General features: G+C 44.1%; 2 protein-coding genes across 7 annotated transcripts in view; both read right to left on the reverse strand.

Annotated features, from left to right (window-relative positions):
• The window catches only part of LOC124032290 (filamin-C-like), a 50,197-nt gene extending 45,094 nt beyond the window's left edge, over positions 1–5,103 (reverse strand). The window contains exon 1 of one of the 2 annotated variants that reach the window (XM_046344563.1): positions 4,247–5,103. In XM_046344563.1, the coding sequence (XP_046200519.1) occupies positions 4,247–4,631 (385 nt within the window). In that variant the 5' untranslated portion in view covers positions 4,632–5,103. The remainder of the gene's footprint in view (positions 1–4,246) is intronic. The other variant, XM_046344573.1, reaches the window with a different exon arrangement.
• A 9,773-nt stretch (positions 5,104–14,876) lies between these two features.
• LOC124032302 (coiled-coil domain-containing protein 136-like) overlaps positions 14,877–22,500 on the reverse strand; it is a 70,683-nt gene continuing 63,059 nt past the window's right edge. For 4 of the 5 annotated variants that reach the window (XM_046344623.1, XM_046344605.1, XM_046344596.1 and 1 more), the window contains 2 exons: positions 20,920–21,032; positions 14,877–19,305 (listed from right to left, as the gene is read on the reverse strand). In XM_046344623.1, coding sequence (XP_046200579.1) covers positions 19,293–19,305; positions 20,920–21,032 — 126 coding nt within the window. In that variant the 3' untranslated portion in view covers positions 14,877–19,292. The remainder of the gene's footprint in view (positions 19,306–20,919; positions 21,033–22,500) is intronic. The other variant, XR_006838256.1, reaches the window with a different exon arrangement.

Consider the following 22,500-nt stretch of genomic DNA (forward strand, 5'->3'; position numbering starts at 1 on the left):
CTATACTGCAAAAACCTTGGGACATTCCTTAGGCGTGAGGTCGATAGCCGAAGAGAGTTCCCTCGGGCATCATGACACACATACACTTGCCATGCCCTTCACAACCCCCCGATCAAAAAGGCGGTCACACCAGGAATTTCACCGGGCCGCGTGGAGGGAGAGTAATCAGTCAGCGTGGCAGAGAGACAGGCGGTCAGCTGTTTAATAACTCTAATTGTTAGTGAAATATGAGGCCAGGTTTCTCTTCTCTAGTCCAAAACCTTAATGATGAGATAGTTTAAGTAAACACACTCAAATCAAATCAAATGTTATTGGTCACATACAGGGTTAGCAGATGTTATTGGTCACATACACATGGTTAGCAGATGTTATTGGTCACATACAGGGTTAGCAGATGTTATTGGTCACATACACATGGTTAGCAGATGTTATTGGTCACATACACATGGTTAGCAGATGTTATTGGTCACATACACATGGTTAGCAGATGTTATTGGTCACATACACATGGTTAGCAGATGTTATTGGTCACATACACAGGGTTAGCAGATGTTATTGGTCACATACACATGGTTAGCAGATGTTATTGGTCACATACACATGGTTAGCAGATGTTATTGGTCACATACACATGGTTAGCAGATGTTATTGGTCACATATTGGTCACATACACATGGTTAGCAGATGTTATTGGTCACATACACAGGGTTAGCAGATGTTATTGGTCACATACACATGGTTAGCAGATGTTATTGGTCACATACACATCGTTAGCAGATGTTATTGGTCACATACACATCGTTAGCAGATGTTATTGGTCACATACACATGGTTAGCAGATGTTATTGGTCACATAAACGTGGTTAGCAGATGTTAATGCGAGTGTAGCGAAATGCTTGTGCTTCTAGTTCCCGACCATGCAGTAATAACCAACTGACATACTAAACCTAAACTAGAGAAATGAGAAACACTGAAAGAAATGAAATTAAACAGGATTTCTGGAGCTTCTCCTGTTCGGAGACATGGGTCAATCCTGAGGTACTTCTATGACTGTGACAACATGACCTCCCAAACATAGACCTCACACACTCTGTGTATCTAGCTCTCTCCATTTTTAAAAATGTATTTTACCTTTATATAACTGGGCAAGTCAGTTAAAAGAACAAATTCTTATTTTCAATGAAGGCCTAGGAACAGTGGGTTAAAAGCCTTGTTCAGGGGTAGAACGACAGATTTTTTCCTTGTCAGCTTAGAGATTTGAACTTGCAACCTTTTGGTTACTAGTCCAACACTCTAACCACTAGGCTACCCTGCCACACCATCTAAATCCCTGAAGGAAGGATGTGCAATGTCCAGGGGTCAGGGTCCAGCTATCTATAACTCAATTATTCCTCCCAGGGCTTAGCTACCTCTGGGGACACAATACCTCCATGCTTATCACTCTTATCCCAAACCAGGACACATGCCCTCAGCCAGCCTAACCCTCCCCTCCACACACAGAGGGATCCCAGAGGATAACCAAGCACCTACTGTTAAGCTGGTCTGTATGGGCTATGTAGCCAACTAAACCACCATAGGAAATCTGGGAGCATCCTGACAGTCAACAAGGAAATCAATGACATGACAATGATCACAAGAATGATCCTACAGTCCTTACATGTCTGGGAACAGGGACTGGCTGTCCACCCCTTCCTCTCCACCGAACAAACTTCTTCTGGCATGACTCTTCTGACCTTTAACTGGTGTGATTATGAGGTGTGGAGTGTTTGTGGAGTGAGATGGGGGTGTGATGTGTGTGTGTGTGTCTTTCTCATTAACACAGTCCTAGTGAATTTCCACCCAGCAGAGCCCAGAACCCAGCCTGACAGTACCACTGTAATAGTCTGAGAAAAACACTATAGATGGACATGAAAGTCCAGGGTGGACAGCGTGTCTTGACCCTGACATCGTCCAGGGTGGACAGTGTGTCTTGGCCTGACATCGTCCAGGGTGGACAGCGTGTCTTGGCCCTGACATTGTCCAGGGTGGACAGAGTGTCTTGGCCCTGACATCGTCCAGGGTGGACAGCGTGTCTTGGCCTGACATCGTCCAGGGTGGACAGCGTGTCTTGGCCTGACATCGTCCAGGGTGGACAGCGTGTCTTGGCCTGACATCGTCCAGGGTGGACAGCGTGTCTTGGCCTGACATCGTCCAGGGTGGACAGAGTGTCTTGGCCCTGACATCGTCCAGGGTGGACAGCGTGTCTTGGCCTGACATCGTCCAGGGTGGACAGCGTGTCTTGGCCTGACATCGTCCAGGGTGGACAGAGTGTCTTGGCCCTGACATCGTCCAGGGTGGACAGAGTGTCTTGACCTGACATCGTCCAGGGTGGACAGCGTGTCTTGGCCTGACATCGTCCAGGGTGGACAGCGTGTCTTGGCCTGACATCGTCCAGGGTGGACAGAGTGTCTTGGCCCTGACATCGTCCAGGGTGGACTGCGTGTCTTGGCCTGACATCGTCCAGGGTGGACAGAGTGTCTTGGCCCTGACATCGTCCAGGGTGGACAGCGTGTCTTGGCCTGACATCGTCCAGGGTGGACAGCGTGTCTTGGCCTGACATCGTCCAGGGTGGACAGAGTGTCTTGGCCCTGACATCGTCCAGGGTGGACAGCGTGTCTTGGCCTGACATCGTCCAGGGTGGACAGTGTGTCTTGGCCTGACATCGTCCAGGGTGGACAGTGTGTCTTGGCCTGACATCGTCCAGGGTGGACAGCGTGTCTTGGCCTGACATCGTCCAGGGTGGACAGCGTGTCTTGGCCTGACATCGTCCAGGGTGGACAGCGTGTCTTGGCCTGACATCGTCCAGGGTGGACAGAGTGTCTTGGCCCTGACATCGTCCAGGGTGGACAGAGTGTCTTGGCCTGACATCGTCCAGGGTGGACAGCGTGTCTTGACCCTGACATCGTCCAGGGTGGACAGAGTGTCTTGGCCTGACATCGTCCAGGGTGGACAGAGTGTCTTGGACATCAGCCAGTGATCTCAATGGTACCTATGCTGTAAGAGTTTCCATAGAGATGGCTGACCAACGGCCATTTTGTGAAAGCCATGCATCAGACTGTAGAGCACCTGACAAGCTGGGTTGACAGGAAGTGGCATAATACTGAGGTGTAGATGGATGTTTAGGCTCAGGCTGAGTTACTCAGCAGAACAATTCAAACGGGTCTCTCTCAATAATATGTGGTCGACAATCTAAGGTCTGCTATTGTGAAAAACCCATTATTCCCCTGTTCTAGTAAGTGTTATGTGACTGATGCACGGAGGGTTACGTGTATTCATCACAGAGTCATTTGCATGCCATCATAAGGCAAAGCCCAAAGATTTTGTGAAATGACACTGACAGTCAATAACTAATTTACAATGTACTAATTAATAATAACTTTGTAACATTTTGACAAAATAATGTGCTGCTCCATCCTGTCTGGCCTGTCTAGATTATGTACTGGACTCGCACCCTCCCCTTATTCATATTCCATTGTCTTTCTTTCTCTTTCTCTGTCTCTCTCTCTCTCTCTCTGTGTGTCTCCCTCTCTCTCACTCTCTCTGTGTGTGTCTCCCTCTCTCTCTCTCTCTCTCTCTCTGTGTGTGTCTCCTCTCTCTCTCTCTCTGTGTGTGTCTCCCTCTCTCTCACTCTCTGTGTGTGTCTCCCTCTCTCTCTGTCTCTCTCTCTCTCTCTCTGTGTGTCTCCCTCTCTCTCACTCTCTCTGTGTGTGTCTCCCTCTCTCTCACTCTCTCTGTGTGTGTCTCCCTCTCTCTCACTCTCTCTGTGTGTCTCTCCCTCTCCCTCTCTCTCTCTCTCTCTCTCTCTCTCTCTCTCTCTCTCTCTCTCTCTCTCTCTCTCTCTCTCTCTCTCTCTCTCTCTCTCTGCCTCTCTCTCTCTGTATCCCTCTCTCTCTCTCACACTCTCTCTTTCTCTCTCTCGTACTCTCTGTCTCTCTCCCTCTCTCTCTCTCACTCTCTCTTTCTCTTGCTCTGTCTCTCTCCTCTCTCTCTCTCTCTCTCTCTCTCTCTCTCTCTCTCTCTCCCTCTCTCTTTCTCTCTCTCTCTCTCTGTCTCTCTCTTTCTCTCTCTCTCTTTCTCGCTCTGTCTCTCAAAGATGAATTAAAAACATTCCAGCCCCCTATTCCTCTTTCTTTCTTTCCCTTTCCCTTTCTCTCTCTCAAAAATTAATTAAAAACATTCCAACCCCAAAAGCTCACTTGTCACTTACCAATAGACACCAGCTTGATGTGTTCCCTGTCCAAAAATTCCAGAGCGACGGACACATTTTCCAATTTCATCTGTCGGAAGTTGGGTCTGGTGTGGTGTTTTTTGTACATCTTTTTCTGGCTCAGAACCTCCAGGAGCCCAATGAGCTTTAACCCGTCGCCAAAATCCTTCTGGAGGTCTGTCACGGTCTTGTTGACACACTTGAGATGCTCGTTGCACCATCTTGTAAATGTGTTCTGTTGGATTTTCTTCCATGGTGCATCCTCGGCAAGGTCTTTCTCCGTAGCCGGCATCTCGTCTTCCTCGTCCCCCTCGAAGTTGTCAGTTCCCTGGTAGTGCTGCGGTGGCTGGCTGTCGTCGTAGTAATGTGTGTTATTGCTCGTCATGTTGGCGGTTTTCCGTGTGTCCCTTTTTATACAGCAAGTCAGACCGATGTGTGAAGTTATCTGCAAAAAAAAGTTTAGCGTGTCGATGTCAAGCTCGAGCGCACTTGCTGTGGTAAAAGTTCAAAACTTGGGAGAAGAGAGTTTAAAAATAAATAAAAAAAGTGTCCCGGAGACTTTTCGGATGTCCTCGTGAAGAAGCCTCTTCTTGTCAGGACAATGATGAATTGATCCGATTTACAGCCCTTGTTACTGCAACGCAGCCTGTCGCGGGTTTTTAATTGGCAGTGGCTTGACAAATGTAGTCGCTGCCTCTTAATAGATATGCTCAGAGAAGAATGTCGCTTTTTGAAAAATGGTCCTTCAGTCCAATTCGCTCTGTAGCACTTGAGGAGTAGAGTAGCAATGTAGTTCACTGGAGTCTGTTGGTTAAACTTGAATGATGTGAGGTGGGCAAAGAGTGGGGTATATAAAGAGACCATGGGGGTCACGTCACACCCGTCGTAGACCCCATAGTCATAACTACAATCATAGGCTATTTTCTAATCCATATGGATAACGGGGTGAGTCAGGATTGGCCGTAAAGGATGATCGGGCAGTGATTGGTGGACCCCCACCCAGCGCAACAGTTGTGACAGCGCGCGGTATTTTTAGCCACTCCACTTTGGGTGGTGGGATGCCGGGACTTCTTGGTTGTTGTAAAGTAGCCTAGTGTGTTATGATCAGGGCTCGAGCTCCTGAATTGTTAAACAATTTAGACAAGAAAAGATAATGACGCATCCTAAAATCAAGTGGGTTTTAATATGTGGCTCATGTCGTTGTGGATGAGGCGATACTATATTCATGTTGTTATTTCGCCTGTTGGCCTTTTACCACTTTGTTAAATCCTTTAAACATTATTTATTATTGATGAATGTCCCACACAAAAGCCTTGTTTACACCGTGAGCTGACATCAACAAATCAGTAGCCTATCTGATCGAGGTTTGTGGTGTCATGTCCACACATAATATTTAAAATAGTATCCATTCAATGTTTCCGCATAGTGACTAAATTAGCTGGTGCCTCCCTGTATGCAAATTCTTTCACAGATATTCTTTAAAAATAATGTGAATGTTCACTACCGGTCCAAAGTTTTAGAACATCTAATTATTCAAGGGTTTTTCTTTACTTTTACTATTTTCTATATTGAAGAATAACAGTGAAGACATCAAAACTATGAAATAACACATATGGAATCATGTAGTAACCAAAAAAGTGTTAAACAAATTTAAATATATTTTACATTTGAGATTCTTCAAATAGCCACCCTTTGCCTTGATGACAGCTTTGCACACTCTTGGCATTATCTCAACCAGCTTCATGAGGTAGTCACCTGGAATGTCTTTTAATTAACAGGTGTGCCTTCTTAAAAGTTTATTTGTGGAATTTCTTTCCTTTATAATGAGTTTTAGCCAATCAGTTGTGTTGTGACAAGGTAGGAGTGGTATGCAGAAGATAGCCCTATCTGGTAAAAGACAAAGTCCATATTATGGCAAGAACAGCTCAAATAAGCAAAGAGAAATGACAGTCCTTCATTACTTTAAAACATGAAGGTCAGTCAATATGGAAAATGTCAAGAACTTTGAACATTCCTTCAACTGCAGTCGCAAAAACCATCCAGCGCTGTGATGAAACTGGATCTCATGAGGACCACCACAGGAAAGGAAGACCCAGAGTTACCTCTGCTGCAGAGGATAAGTTCATTAGAGTTACCAGCCTCAGAAATGGCAAATAAATGCTTCACAGAGTACAAGTAACAGACACATTTCACCATCAACTACTCAGAAGAGACTGTGAATCAGGCCTTCGTGGTCAAATTGCTGCAAAGAAACCACTATTAAAGGTCACAAATAATAAGAAGAGTCTTGCTAGGGCCAAGAAACACGAGCAATGGACATTAGACTGGTGGAAATTTGGCCTGGAGTCCAAATCTGATATTTTTGGTTCCAACCGCTGTGTCTTTTTGAGACGCGGTGTGGGTAAATGGATGACCTCTGTATGTGTATGTCCCACTGTAAAGCACGGAGGAAGAGGTGTTATGGTGTGGGGGTGCTTTGCTGGTGACACTGTCTGGGATTTAGGCTCACTTAACCAGCATGGCATTCTGCAGCGATACGCCGTCCCATCTGGTTTGGGCTTGGAATACAAAACAAGGAACCGACGGAACAGGAACGGATCACAAAGTAGGGAGTCTAATCAGGGGAAGGACTGGAACAGGGAAAGACTAAAACTTAGCGACTATAATGTATTTTTCAACAGGACAATGACCCAACACACCTCCAGGCTGTGTAAGGGCTATTTGACCAAGAGGGAGAGTGATGGAGTTCTGCATCAGATGACCTGGCCTCCACAATACCCCGACCTAAACCAAATTGAGATGGTTTGGGATGAGTCGGACCGCCGAGTGAAGGAAAAGCAACCAACAAGTGCTCAGCATATGTGGGAACTCCTGAAGCTGGTTGACAGAATACCAAAAGTGTGCAAAGCTGTCATCAAGGCAAAGACGGCCTGTTTGAAGAATCTGAAATATATAAAAAATATATTCATTTGTTTATGTAACGAACTTCGTCTGTTGTTTGTAGAGAGTCAGACCGAAATGCAGCGTGTAGGTTACTCATGACTTTTAATGAAGAAAATGCTGTACATTAAATAACTGAAAATACAAAAACAACAAACAAGTGAAACTAATTACAGCCTATCTGGTGACTAACACAAAGACAGGTACAATCACCCACAGCTGGCGCTGGCGAGGCCAGGGCAGTAACCCGGTAAATACAACGCGCACTCAGGCTACCTAAATACGGTTCCCAATCCGAGACAACGAGAATCAGCTGACTCTAATTAGGAATCGCCTCAGGCAGCCAAGCCTAACTAGACACACCCCTAAATAATACACACTCCCAATTAATACAAACCCCAATACGAAATACAACATATAAACCCATGTCACACCCTGGCCTACCCAAACATATAACAAAAACACAAGATACAATGACCAAGGCGTGACAGTTTAACAATTTTTGGTTACTAATTTATTCCATATGTGTTTGTATTTCATAGTTTTGATGGCTTAAATATTATTCTACAATGTATAAAATAGTAAAAATAAAGAAAAACCTTTGAATGAGTAGCTGTTCTAAAACTTTTGATCGGTAATGTATTTATTTAAGACAATTGCTGATGCCATGATTTTAGAGACCGGTATAATGATGATTTATTATAGTTTGATCATCCAGACCTGTTTACACTTGTATTGATATCCAGACACAAATAACACATTGCCTGACTAACTCTGGAGGTGGTCAGAAAGATCGGATCACAATCAGATCACAGTGTGTCATTTAAATAATCTACACCTGCAGATGTGGGCAAAATCAGAATTTGGACAAGATCAGGACAAAGGGCGGATGTCAGCACCAGGTATAAATGGGGCTTCTGTGTTTAGCCTCTGATGGTTATGTTGTCCTTTTGCACCTTTTACCAAATTGCTAAATAATTTTAAGAATATTTAAACTGATAGGGATTATCTTTATCTCCGAGAGAGAGAGAGAGGGAGAGAGAGAGTTGAGAGGGAGAGAGAGAGAGAGAGGGAGAGGGTGAGGGTGAGAGAGAGAGAGAGGAGAGAGAGAGAGAGAGGGAGGGTGAGAGAGAGAGTTGACTGGGAGAGAGAGAGAGAGAGAGAGAGAGAGAGAGAGAGAGAGAGAGAGAGAGAGAGAGAGAGAGAGAGAGAGAGAGAGAGAGAGAGAGAGGGTGAGAGAGGGAGGGTGAGAGAGAGTTGACTGGGAGAGAGAGAGAGAGAGACAGAGAGAGAGAGAGAGAGAGAGAGAGAGAGAGAGAGAGAGAGAGAGAGAGAGAGAGAGAGAGAGAGAGAGAGAGAGAGAGAGGGAAAGAGAGAGAGAGAGAGAGAGAGAGAGAGAGAAAGAAAGAGAGAAAGAGAGAGAGAGAGAGAGAGAGAGAGGAGAGAGAGAAAGAGAGAAAGAGAGAGAGAGAAAGAGAGAGAGAAAGAGAGAGAGAGAGCGAGAGAGAGAGAGAGAGAGAGAGAGAGAGGAGTGAGAGAGAAAGAGAGAAAGAGAGAGAAAGAGAGAGAGAAAGAGAGAAAGAGAGAGAGGGTGAGAGAGGGAGAGGGTGAGAGAGAAAGAGAGAGAAAGAGAGAGAGAGAGGGAGAGGGTGAGAGAGGGAGAGAGAGAGAGAGAGAAAGAGAGAGAGAGAGGGAGAGGGTTAGAGAGGGAGAGAGAGAGAGATTTGGGAAGCTTGATTATGAGCCATGAGGTCATATTGCTAGTTGTTCATCGGGCTACGAAAGTCATTGTCATTACGTATGGTTCACAATTATGTGCCACCTCTCTGTGAAATATGTATTGTCAATAAACAATCTCACAGAGGTCAACAATGCTTTCCTCCATGAAGACTAGTGTCCCTTTCAATGCAGCTCTGCAATTGTTGACCAGAGGTCAAATGACCCCTGACCTCCTCACGGGCAGAGGGAGCTGAGGGAAACATAGATGTCATATTATGTCATGCCAGGCAAATACCATAAACGCTAACATCAAATAATGATATTTAGACCAGACATTAGTCTGCAAAGTCGGCTGTTGTCTAAGTGACCTACAGCTCTGAGAATGTTCAACAGAGTGATTGGCTGTATGTTGTTATGTCATTAGCCTAAAATAACTTATCAATAACATCATTATAAAAAGTTTATGTGCCCACATTTATAGGCAGGTGTAGACGATTAACAGGCATTGTTGTCTGGATATCAATCTCGCGTAAACAAATCTGGATGGTCAAACCATTTAAATCGTCATTAAACCGACCCTCTAAAATCATTGACAGGTGGCACCATTGACTTATGCCATCAGTGATTGTGTTTAAAATAAATAAATATTATTTTAAAATAGTATCTGCCAGTTACTTTGCATACAGGGAGGCACCAGCTAATCTGGTCACAATGGGGACACAGTGGGATGGATAAGAGACTCTATATGCAACAAACCTTGGAAAAGTGATTGTATCATATTGATCAGACCACGAAAGTCACATGTTTAGCGCTTGGTGTAAACTGGCTGATGCTGGGACAGCACTTTTGTGACTATTTTATTGGTTCCATTGTGCCAGACAAGCCCAGTTGAAGTATTTTAAGTTATTTAAAATACTGTTTGAAACCAGGTCTGACACACACACACACAGAGTGACAGGGTAAGCTATCCTGTGACAGAGAATGGGTAAGCATCAGAGAATGCAAGATAGTACACAGAGAAGTCCAGGACAACTGTGACACATGCACAGACAAGAATAACTGTGACACATATACAATGTCCAGATAACTGTGACACATACACAGAATGTCCAGGATAACTGTGACACATATACAGAGAATGTCCAGGATAACTGTGACACATACACAGAGAATGTCCAGGATAACTGTGACACATACTCAGAGAATGTCCAAGATAACTGTGACACATACACAGAGAATGTCCAGGATAACTGTGACACATACACAGAGAATGTCCAGGATAACTGTGACACATACACAGACAATGTCCAGGATAACTGTGACACATACACAGAGAATGTCCAGGATAACTGTGACACATACACAGAGAATGTCCAGGATAACTGTGACACATACACAGAGAATGTCCAGGATAGTCGTACCCCAGACAGAACACGGGTAGGATTCCTTCTTGTTGTTTTAACACACTTCAGAGAAAATAATACTTTAAGTTATATGTTTAACAACTTGTTATAAGCATGTATGAGCCTTTATAACTTCTTATTAGTCTTAATGCGTTATGTCCCTCCTTGTATAAGTTTTTCTAACTTTTTTTCCCAAATAGCTCAAAACGGCCTAAATGTAATCAGGATCATAACGATGTATTTTCTTATGCTTTTTCTCTCCAGTTTTGTGATATCCAATTGCGATGCAGTTACGATCTTGTCTCATCGCTGCAAGTCCCCAACGGGCTCGGGAGAGGCGAAACATGACCCGCCAGCCGCACCAATGTGTCGGAGGAAACACCGTTCAACTGACGACCGGAGGTCAGCCTGCAGGCGCCCGGCCCTCCACAAGGAGTCACTAGAGCACGGTGATCCAGGTAAAGCACCACCGGTCAAACCCGCACCTAACCCGGACGACGCTGGTCCAATTGTGCGCTGCCCTATGGCACACCCGATCACGGCCCGGGAGTGACACAGCCTAGGGTCGAACCCGAGTTTTAAAAATCGCCACTCGGGGAGGCCTACAACGTGATTATTATAAGTAAATGTATCACACAGTGAATATATTCCAGAACATTCCTCAGACACTTGCCCTTGAGTCAGGAGATCAAGATCATTTCTATATTCACCGTCGGTCCAGTATAACTGCCAGTCAGGCTAATTCTGGCCCTTGAGGTTACATACAATCTCAGTAAACCATGAGTGTTAGTAAAGTCTCTGTGTAACGAGTGTAATATAGAAGACCTCGTCAGCATCCTTGGCACATCCGGAGCCTCCCCTCGTGTGTCTGACATGACTCCCTGGTTGTCAGAGACTTAATGACACTGATATAGAGTCTGTGTCCCACACAGAACACTATTCCCTATTCCCTATTCCCTGGTCATAAGTAGTGGACCATGTAAGGAAGTGTGATTTGGAACGCAGACATAGAGTTCAGTGTATTGGTTGTTATTACGGCCGGGGGTAATGTGAAGCCGGGAAAAGAGTCGCTCGTCGCTCTGTGTGACACCGACACGGTCGCGCTGGTGATTTCATGAATGGGATTCCTTCTGAAAACCTTAAACGCTCTACCGTTACCCATTGGGAAACATTTGGCACATGACGTCTTGGTGACGTTGTCTTCGGGTTGTAATGAGAAGAAGTCATATAACCAGAACAACTGGTTATAAACGAGATGTATTTTTCTTGATCACATTAACCTTTTAACCTGTACACCAAGAAAATAACATGTATATTTAGCCTCAATAAAGGCCATAAATGAATCATTTTGGTTTGAATGACTAAAACTGTGATAGATTGTGAATTGCAAACATCCCCACCAGCCAATTAAGTTGCTCAATTAGAGTAAACTAAGTTTGTATTGGAATTTGCATAGACTTTTAAAATCTTCCAAATGATAGTATACATTAATTTCCATTATGTCTGCTCCGTTTACTCTTAATGGAAGATAGGCCTAGTTAAATTAGGACTGATATCAAACGTTGATAAAATATGACACAATTGTGTGTAAAAAAAAGAAGAATTTTCAAATGCATGTAAATGTATGTGTTTACGGTTTATATGCTTAGAATACCAGTAAAATGACATGTACTGAATGATATTGTGAAACATATAGAAGATAACAGGCACACAGTATATATTGATATCGATTTGAAAGGCTTTTTGTATTTGCACAGACAAAAATATTGCACAGACAACAATATTTCTCTATTGTCCATTATCACCAGTTTTGACTTATTATCAATCAAATGTATTTATAAAGCCCTTTTTACATCAGCTGATGTCACAGAGTGCTTTACAGAAACCCAGTCTAAAACCCCAAACAAGCAATGCAGGTGTAGAAGCACGGTGGCTAGGAAAAACTCCCTAGAAAGGCAGGAACCTAGAAGAAAACCTAGAGAGGAACCAGGCTCTGAGGGGTGGCCAGTCCTCTTCTGGCTGTGCCGGGTAGAGAGGAACCAGGCTCTGAGGGGTGGCCAGTCCTCTTCTGGCTGTGCCGGGTAGAGAGGAACCAGGCTCTGAGGGGTGGCCAGTCCTCTTCTGGCTGTGCCGGGTAGAGAGGAACCAGGCTCTGAGGGGTGGCCAGTCCTCTTCTGGCTGTGCCGGGTAGAGAGGAACCAGGCTCTGAGGGGTGGCCAGTCCTCTTCTGGCTGTGCCGGGTAGAGGAACCAGGAACCAGGCTCTGAGGGGTGGCCAGCTCTTCTGTCCTCTTCTGGCTGTGCCGGGTAGAGAGGAACCAGGCTCTGAGGGGTGGCCAGTCCTCTTCTGGCTGTGCCGGGTAGAGAGGAACCAGGCTCTGAGGGGTGGCCAGTCCTCTTCTGGCTGTGCCGGGTAGAGAGGAACCAGGCTCTGAGGGGTGGCCAGTCCTCTTCTCGATATGCCAGGTGGAGATTATAAGATTACATGGTTTATAAGCATTCCTTTAATGGGCAGCTCAAACGCCTGGTAGAGGATATTTTTCAAGAGTTCATAACATTGTAAAGCAACAACATATTAGTAATTTAATTAATGTTTTGAAGGTCAACAACATTTTACAACCTTGTCATTTCCCATATTATACACAATTAGTACAAAAAAATATGGTAAATGACATTTGGTTTTGCTCACAGTCACTTCCTTGAAATGGGAGTCCGAAAATTAAAACCATATGATTATTTGACTAAATAGTATTGGCTGAGATGATAAAATATGCCAAACAAAATTCATATGTTTAAATTAATTTAATATTGTTTGTCAAAATTAGCTCAACTGTCCTGTTTAAGTAATGCAGACTGCCACATTTTCTAGTTTTTATTAATATACTGATAGCCAGGGGCACACTCCAACACTTACATGATTTACAAAGGAATCATGTGTTTAGTGAGTCCTCCAGATCAGAGCCGGTAGGGACGACCAGGGATGTTCTCTGTTTAGTGAGTCCTCCAGATCAGAGGCAGTAGGGACGACCAGGGATGTTCTCTGTTTAGTGAGTCCTCCAGATCAGAGGCAGTAGGGACGACCAGGGATGTTCTCTGTTTAATGAGTCCTCCAGATCAGAGGCAGTAGGGACGACCAGGGATGTTCTCTTGATAAGTGTGTGAATTAGACCATTTTCCTGTCCTGCTAAGCATTCAAAATGTAACGAGCACTTTTGGGTGTGGTAACAACATAGCCATGACTACTATATAATATACCTCTAGGTAACAACATAGCCATGACTACTATATAATATACCTCTAGGTAACAACATAGCCATGACTACTATATGATATACCTCTAGGTAACAACATAGCCATGACTACTATATAATATACCTCTAGGTAACAACATAGCCATGCCTACTATATAATATACCTCTAGCTAACAACATAGCCATGACTACTATATAATATACCTCCAGGTAACAACATAGCCATGACTACTATATAATATACCTCTAGGTAACAACATAGCCATGACTACTATATAATATACCTCCAGGTAACAACATAGCCATGACTACTATATAATATACCTCTAGGTAACAACATAGCCATGACTACTATATAAATACCTCTAGGTAACAACATAGCCATGACTACTATATAATATACCTCTAGGTAACAACATAGCCATGACTAGTATATAAATACCTCTAGGTAACAACATAGCCATGACTAGTATATAATATACCTCTAGGTAACAACAAAGCCATGACTACTATATAATATACCTCCAGGTAACAACAAAGCCATGACTACTATATAATATACCTCTAGGTAACAACATAGCCATGACTACTGTATATTCAACTACTGTATATTCCAAACCACAAAGTCAAAAGGAACAAAATGCTTCATAACTCACATACACACAGTAATGTTTGTTTTGACAAAACAGGTTTTAATAAGCTTAAACAATCATGTTCAGGTTAAAACAACGTTTATATGAACTAAAGTTCAGGAAGTTTAGCAGCAGAAAGATATTTGGTAGAGGAGGTGTTACTACTGGGTTTGATTCCATCCTTGTCTGTGAAGATTTACGAACTTGAATGAAAACAAACTGTTGTCTATTAGAAGATGTCCCACAACTAAATTCAAGATTCATTTGTGAACAGAGGATCAGTATTGATTTTGGTGGGTTGTTTATTTTTTACAATAGCATACTCATACTGGGTACTAACACCAAAAACAACCTCTACCTGCATGCACAGACTATTCAAATAAACATAGAGGTATTGAAAACAGAGGTAGAAAACACTTACCAACACTTACTTGGTTTTCTTAATAAACTCACCATAAATACACTTTTACATAATTTGGCTGTGAAATATACACTGCTCTTTCAAAATAGACTTTCTACAAAGCTATGACAAATGAAGATTTTAGTCATATTTCTCTCCCACATTAGTCGCTACCGCGTCTGACCCCATGCAAATCAAACAAACACAAAGTCAAAACAGAAACCTCATATTAATAAACATACGTCAACTTTGTAACTTTTCTTCTCTTAGACTATATGTAGCATGCCTTATTAACTATAATGTAGCAAGACTTTTAATGTGTCACAAAATTTCACAGTTGTTAAACAGATCATTTAAAACGTTTAAAATGCTGCCTCGTTTTTTTTTGCGACAAATCGAAACTGTTCAATCCAGACACATTTAGAATTTGCCCCCCCAAAAAAACGATTGACGATAATTTTACATAACAATCCAATTTCAAGAATGCCTTCTGCAATCAAACTTGTTTCGCTGCCTCATGGTCTACCAGTCGTCTGTTCACACACACAGGCATACCATCACGTACGACCAGACACAGCACAAATTAAATATCCTATCTCTGGTATGTTCACAAGCATCATTCAACTATGGAATGCTGACCGTCAACATTCTCTAGCTGTGTACCTTCGAGAAAAAAACAAAAACAATTTAAATTACATTTCAGAACATGTGGAAAGACCAACCCAAGCCAAGAAAATCCATCCCCCTTATAAAAAACACTTTCATTTCTCTCCACATTTAAGGTGTTTGTAGATTAAAAACAGAAACAATTCAGTTATGAACAGTGTGTACATTAGGTATTTTGAGACATTCACAAGCTCAAGGTTAAATATTCGCTGTTCTTTGTCTGTTGTATGAAAAGCTGCTACAGTATATTCAAATACATAGATCACACTATCGAAACATGACACAGGGTTCTTATACAGTTAATGTGTTACTGTACGAAAAAATATCCATAAAGCATCTTGGGTTAGGAGTGCTGATCTAGGGTCAGTCCTCCCCGACCCCCGTCCCCTTCCATGGGATGTTGTTCATTATGATCCCAAAGTTCAAACTGATCCAAGATCAGAACTCCTACTGTGAGACTCTTTAAAAAGAACATGGGCCCCAGACTTCAAGGGTGAACTGGTCAAAGGCATATCAGAGACAGTGTGGCCGTGCTTGGCATGTGAGCTGGGATGTGTAGTCTGGGATGTGAGCTGGGATGTGTAGTCTGGGATGTGTAGTCTGGGATGTGTAGTCTGGGATGTGTAGTCTGGCATGTGAGCTGGGATGTGTAGTCTGGGATGGGTAGTCTGGGATGTGTTGTCTGGGATGTGTAGTCTGGGATGTGTAGTCTGGGATGTGAGCTGGGATGTGTAGTCTGGGATGTGTAGTCTGGCATGTGAGCTGGGATGTGTAGTCTGGGATGTGTAGTCTGGGATGGGTAGTCTGGGATGTGAGCTGGGATGTGTAGTCTGGCATGTGTAGTCTGGGATGTGTAGTCTGGCATGTGAGCTGGAATGTGTAGTCTGGGATGTGTAGTCTGGGATGTGAGCTGGGATGTGTAGTCTGGGATGTGAGCTGGGATGTTTAGTCTGGGATGTGAGCTGGGATGTGTAGTCTGGCATGTGAGCTGGGATGTGTAGTCTGGGATGGGTAGTCTGGGATGTGAGCTGGGATGTGTAGTCTGGCATGTGTAGTCTGGGATGTGTAGTCTGGGATGTGTAGTCTGGGATGTGTAGTCTGGGATGTATAGTCTGGGATGTGTAGTCTGGGATGTGTAGTCTGGCATGTGAGCTGGGATGTGTAGTCTGGGATGTGTAGTCTGGGATGTGAGCTGGGATGTGTAGTCTGGGATGTGAGCTGGGATGTTTAGTCTGGGATGTGAGCTGGGATGTGTAGTCTGGGATGTGAGCTGGGATGTGTAGTCTGGGATGTGAGCTGGGATGTGTAGTCTGGGATGTGAGCTGGGATGTGTAGTCTGGGATGTGTAGTCTGGGATGTGAGCTGGGATGTGTAGTCTGGGATGTGAGCTGGGATGTGTAGTCTGGGATGTGTAGTCTGGCATGTGAGCTGGGATGTGTAGTCTGGGATGTGTAGTCTGGGATGTATAGTCTGAGATGTGTAGTCTGGGATGTGTAGTCTGGCATGTGAGCTGGGATGTGTAGTCTGGGATGTGTAGTCTGGGATGTGAACTGGGATGTGTAGTCTGGGATGTGTAGTCTGGGATGTATAGTCTGGGATGTGTAGTCTGGGATGTGTAGTCTGGCATGTGAGCTGGGATGTGTAGTCTGGGATGTGTAGTCTGGGATGTGTAGTCTGGGATGTGTAGTCTGGGATGTGAGCTGGGATGTTTAGTCTGGGATGTGTAGTCTGGGATGTGTAGTCTGGGATGTGTAGTCTGGGATGTGTAGTCTGGGAAGTGTAGCTTGGCATGTGAGCTGGGATGTGTAGTCTGGGATGTGTAGTCTGGGATGTGAGCTGGGATGTGTAGTCTGGGATGTGGAAGAAGAAGAAAATACAGACAGGGCGTGCTAACTTGACATATTTGGGTGGATAATTATACAGTCACTGCATGACAAAGCAGTCAGAAGCCATACATACTCTACCGACAACACACCTAGGTTCAAATACCATGTCTAACTCTTACAAATGCTGTGAGTGTTTTGCTTAGCCTGCCTGGAGTGACAGATGGGTGGGGTTTGCCATTTGGGGGCTGTTATTTTAGTCCATTAAATCAGGAAGCTCAATCAAACACCAATAAGGGTTTTTGAAATGATTTGAGAATAGTATTTCAACCCAAGTCTGTCTGTCGGTGCACTAAGTTAAGTTCAGTAAATAAAAGAAGTGACTGTGACTGTGGACAAAAATAGCCAGGACACTGGTATGTGGGTGAGATGGTTGGTTAAACATAGACTTGAAACACCGGGCTAGGACTGACAGGTGCATTAGAACAGCTGCTAGACTAGCACACACTTCCCCCTTTAATGAGGACACCATAACAAATAGGCATTTACACAACTCTGAAAACCCAGATTAAACATCCTCACTAATAACAAATTCACTGTAGGTAGGACATCTGGAACGCTCATTGTATTTTTAAAGTAAATGTAAATTAATGAGAAAATATTTTAGAGCGTATGCTTTATAAATTAACTATTGCCTTTAAACATTTTTTTTGTGGGGAAAAGCATCTGTCACTCTAGAACTAGAACTCTAAACTAGGTCTTCATTATCTGTCACTCTAGAACTAGAACTCTATACTAGGTCTTCATTATCTGTCACTCTAGAACTAGAACTCTATACTAGGTCTTCATTATCTGTCACTCTAGAACTAGAACTCTATACTAGGTCTTCATTATCTGTCACTCTAGAACTAGAACTCTATACTAGGTCTTCATTATCTGTCACTCTAGAACTAGAACTCTATACTAGGTCTTCATTATCTGTCACTCTAGAACTAGAACTCTATACTAGGTCTTCATTATCTGTCACTCTAGAACTAGAACTCTATACTAGGTCTTCATTATCTGTCACTCTAGAACTAGAACTCTATACTAGGTCTTTATTATCTGTCACTCTAGAACTAGAACTCTATACTAGGACTTCATTATCTGTCACTCTAGAACTAGAACTCTATACTAGGTCTTCATTATTCATTTACTTCTAATTGAGAAAAATCCCCATGGTTTGAGCTATTCACAAGACACGGGCACAGACATTAAATTATTTCACGTATTCGGCATATTCCTTTAAATAATGAATTACACGTGTAGATATAATTATATTTTCAGAAATATTCTACTAGGACTTATTTACAACATCATGTGGATTTTATTTATTTATTTGAGAGTTTTTAATTCAGCAAAATGTGCAAGATGCAGAGGTGGTTCTTGTTAAAAGATGAGCAAACAATTAACATATGAATAATTACATTTAGTAACATACAAGATGAGAGTTGTATAAGACATTTAAACTCAGGACCAATTGAGTCCCATGTTCATTTGACCTTTATTTAACTAGGTAAGTCAGTTAAGAAAAAAAATCTTATTTTCAATGACAGCCTAGGAATTAACTGCCTGTTCAGGGGTAGAACAACAGATTTGTACCTTGTCAGCTCGGGATTTGAACTTGCAACCTTCCGGTTACTAGTCCAACGCTCTAACCACTAGGCCACCCTGCCACCCTATAGTAAAGACCCGTGAGACAGACAGAGAGACAGAGACAGAATGAGATGTCACAGGGGCAGAACCAGCTAGATTTATGGGGGAAAGGTACTATCCAATTAAATGTAAGTATCCACCCTATGTTCTCAGCTTCATGAAGACCTGTGTCCCCCAGAACAGGAGTCCATCTTTTCCATCAGAACTATGAGCACACTTATCTCCTGTTTTCTGAAGTTCTCCATTTTCAACATGCTCCTGTTTTCTGAACAGTTGTCATCTGAATTTCCTCTTCCAATGGATGAATTAGAGAAATGGCGTGTGATCTGTTGTTCGTCCCAGATCGATGTGATAAGGGGGTGGGGATGGAGGGTAGTTGTCTATAAGCAGACATTACCGTCTTTTGTCGGTGTAACTTGTCACTGATCTGACCTGCTCAACATCGGGCCTCTCAACAAGCTAGCCACGAATCAGAAGCACAGCTGTTGCCGCGGTGACAGTCAGAATAGGGTTCCGTTCTATATCACACCCCTGAGGACGCAGAGAGAGAAGTCAGAGGTAGCATTTAGAGGTGTAAGCACACTTACTGTGAGACACACACACACACACAAGCACTTAGTGCACCCATTAAATACACTCAGACACATTTTGGACATAGAAAAGAGTCAAATAATCAAACACTAATCTAGCAGTGATGTCATACTGGAGAACACTGTATGAAATGGCCCATCTGTCCCATGTCTGTCACCCAAAAATACTTGGTATGTTTTATGCATGTGCTGTATGTCTCACGATAAATGTGCCTTTGTAATTGGAAGTCTCTAGCTAGTAATTATTCAATTATACAAAAGTGTATTGCCACTCCTAGGTCAATTCTCAGGACCTGATCAAAACAAAACTCTGTTGACCTTTCCTGCAGTCGAATGATCATAGCGACCTCTAGTGGCCTCATGGGTGGAATGTCATTCATATTTTTCATAATTTTATCATAAATAAACTTTTTTTTTTTTGCTGAGAATCTGGTGTATCAAAATCAAACGGTTTTGTTGTATTTCAGTCATCTGTGATGAATACTGAACAAAAATATAAATGCAACATGCAACAATTTCAAACATTTTACTGAGTTACAGTTCATATAAGAAAATCAGTCAATGGCAATACATTCATTACTCCCTAATTGATGGATTTCACATGACTGGGCAGGGGTGCAGCCATAGGTGGGCCTGGGAGGGCATTGGCCCAACCACTTGGCCCACCCACCCCTAACCAATCAGAATACGTTTTTCCTCACAGAAGGTCTTTATTACAGACAGAAATACTTCTAAGCACCCCCATCCCCCTCCTCAGACGATCTCGCAGGTGAAGAAGCCAGATGTGGAGGTCCTGGGCTGGCGTTGTTACATGTACTGCAACGTTGGAGGCGGTTTATGGTAGAGACAGAACATTAAATTCTCTGGCAACAGCTCTGGTGGACATTCCTGCAGTCAGCATACCAATTGCACCCTCAAAACCTGAGACATCTGTGGCATAGTGTTGTATTACAAAACTGCACATTTTAGAGTGATCTTTTATTGTCCCCAGCACAAGGTGAACCTGTGTAATGATCATGCTGTATAATCAACTTATTAATATGCCACACCTGTCAGGTGGATGGATTATCTTTGCAGAGATGAAATGCTCACTGGGATGTAAATAAATTTGTGCTCAACATTTGAGAGAAACACCTTTTTTGTTTATGTGGAACATTTCTGGGATCTTTTATTTTAGCTCATGAAAAATGGGACCAACACTTTACATGTTGTGTTTATGTTTTTGTTCAGTATATATATATATTGGGATGCAAACTAAAAATGGAATACATTTCAACTCTATATCTGACATGGTACAGCCCATAACCATGTTTGTGAGGTGTTCACTTTTGTTTTAAAGTAGATTTCTTAAAGATCACCAAGAAACACTCTGGGTGACCCTGATTTAGCCCACTGCAGTAAAAGGTTCATCTGTAAGAAAGGCCCTGAGACTTTAGGAATACTTTACTTGACTATCTAATTTTACTTTACTGAACTACATACAGTAATATCTATATATTAGATACGTAGCCAAAGTGCAGACGACCGACAGACAGAGAAGTATCCTTCCTCCTACCTTGCTTTCTGTGACGCCAGCTCGGACAACCAGCACCAAACCACTCCCAATATTACAATTATTCCTATGAAGGGGACGGAGAGAACAGGAGACTCAGACGAATGGATGTAGCTCTGGATGAAGGGAAGAAAACGAGGGACGGATGGATGGAGATGGGAGGGAGGAATGGAGAGAACGAGGGACGGGTGGATGGAGATGGGAGGGAGGAATGGAGAGAACGAGGGACGGGTGGATGGAGATGGGAGGGAGGAATGGAGAGAATGAGGGACGGGTGGATGGAGATGGGAGGGAGGAATAGAGATGGGAGGGAGGAATGGAGATGGGAGGGAGGAATGGAGAGAACGAGGGACGGGTGGATGGAGATGGGAGGGAGGAATGGAGATGGGAGGGAGGAATGGAGATGGGAGGGAGGAATGGAGATGGGAGGGAGGAATGGAGAGAACGAGGGACGGGTGGATGGAGATGGGAGGGAGGAATGGAGATGGGAGGGAGGAATGGAGATGGGAGGGAGGAATGGAGATGGGAGGGAGGAATGGAGAGAACGAGGGACGGGTGGATGGAGATGGGAGGGAGAAATGGAGATGGGAGGGAGGAATGGAGATGGGAGGGAGGAATGGAGAGGGGAGGGAGGAATGGAGATGGCAGGGAGGAATGGAGAGGGGAGGGAGGAATGGAGATGGGAGGGAGGAATGGAGATGGGAGGGAGGAATGGAGATGGGAGGGAGGAATGAGGAGGGGAGGGAGGAATGGAGATGGGAGGGAGGAATGGAGATGGGAGGGAGGAATGGAGATGGGAGGGAGGAATGGAGATGGGAGGGAGGAATGGAGATGGGAGGGAGGAATGGAGATGGGTGGGAGGAATGGAGATGGGAGGGAGGAATGGAGATGGGAGGGAGGAATGGAGATGGGAGGGAGGAATGGAGAGGGGAGGGAGGAATGGAGAGGGGAGGGAGGAATGAGGAGGGGAGGGAGGAATGGAGATGGGAGGGAGGAATGGAGATGGGAGGGAGGAATGGAGATGGGAGGGAGGAATGGAGAGGGGAGGGAGGAATGGAGAGGGGAGGGAGGAATGGAGAGGGGAGGGAGGAATGGAGATGGGAGGGAGGAATGGAGATGGGAGGGAGGAATGGAGATGGGAGGGAGGAATGGAGATGGGAGGGAGGAATGGAGAGGGGAGGGAGGAATGGAGAGGGGAGGGAGGAATGGAGAGGGGAGGGAGGAATGGAGATGGGAGGGAGGAATGGAGAGGGGAGGGAGGAATGGAGATGGGAGGGAGGAATGGAGATGGGAGGGAGGAATGGAGATGGGAGGGAGGAATGGAGATGGGTGGGAGGAATGGAGATGGGAGGGAGGAATGGAGATGGGAGGGAGGAATGGAGATGGGAGGGAGGGGATGGGAGGGAGGAATGGAGATGGGAGGGAGGAATGGAGATGGGAGGGAGGAATGGAGATGGGAGGGAGGAATGGAGGGATGGGATGGGAGGGAGGAATGGAGATGGGAGGGAGGAATGGAGATGGGAGGGAGGAATGGAGAGGGGAGGGAGGAATGAGGAGGGGAGGGAGGAATGGAGATGGGAGGGA

Source organism: Oncorhynchus gorbuscha, linkage group LG01 (assembly GCF_021184085.1).
Source record: "Oncorhynchus gorbuscha isolate QuinsamMale2020 ecotype Even-year linkage group LG01, OgorEven_v1.0, whole genome shotgun sequence".
In the NCBI taxonomy this organism is placed as follows: domain Eukaryota; kingdom Metazoa; phylum Chordata; class Actinopteri; order Salmoniformes; family Salmonidae; genus Oncorhynchus; species Oncorhynchus gorbuscha.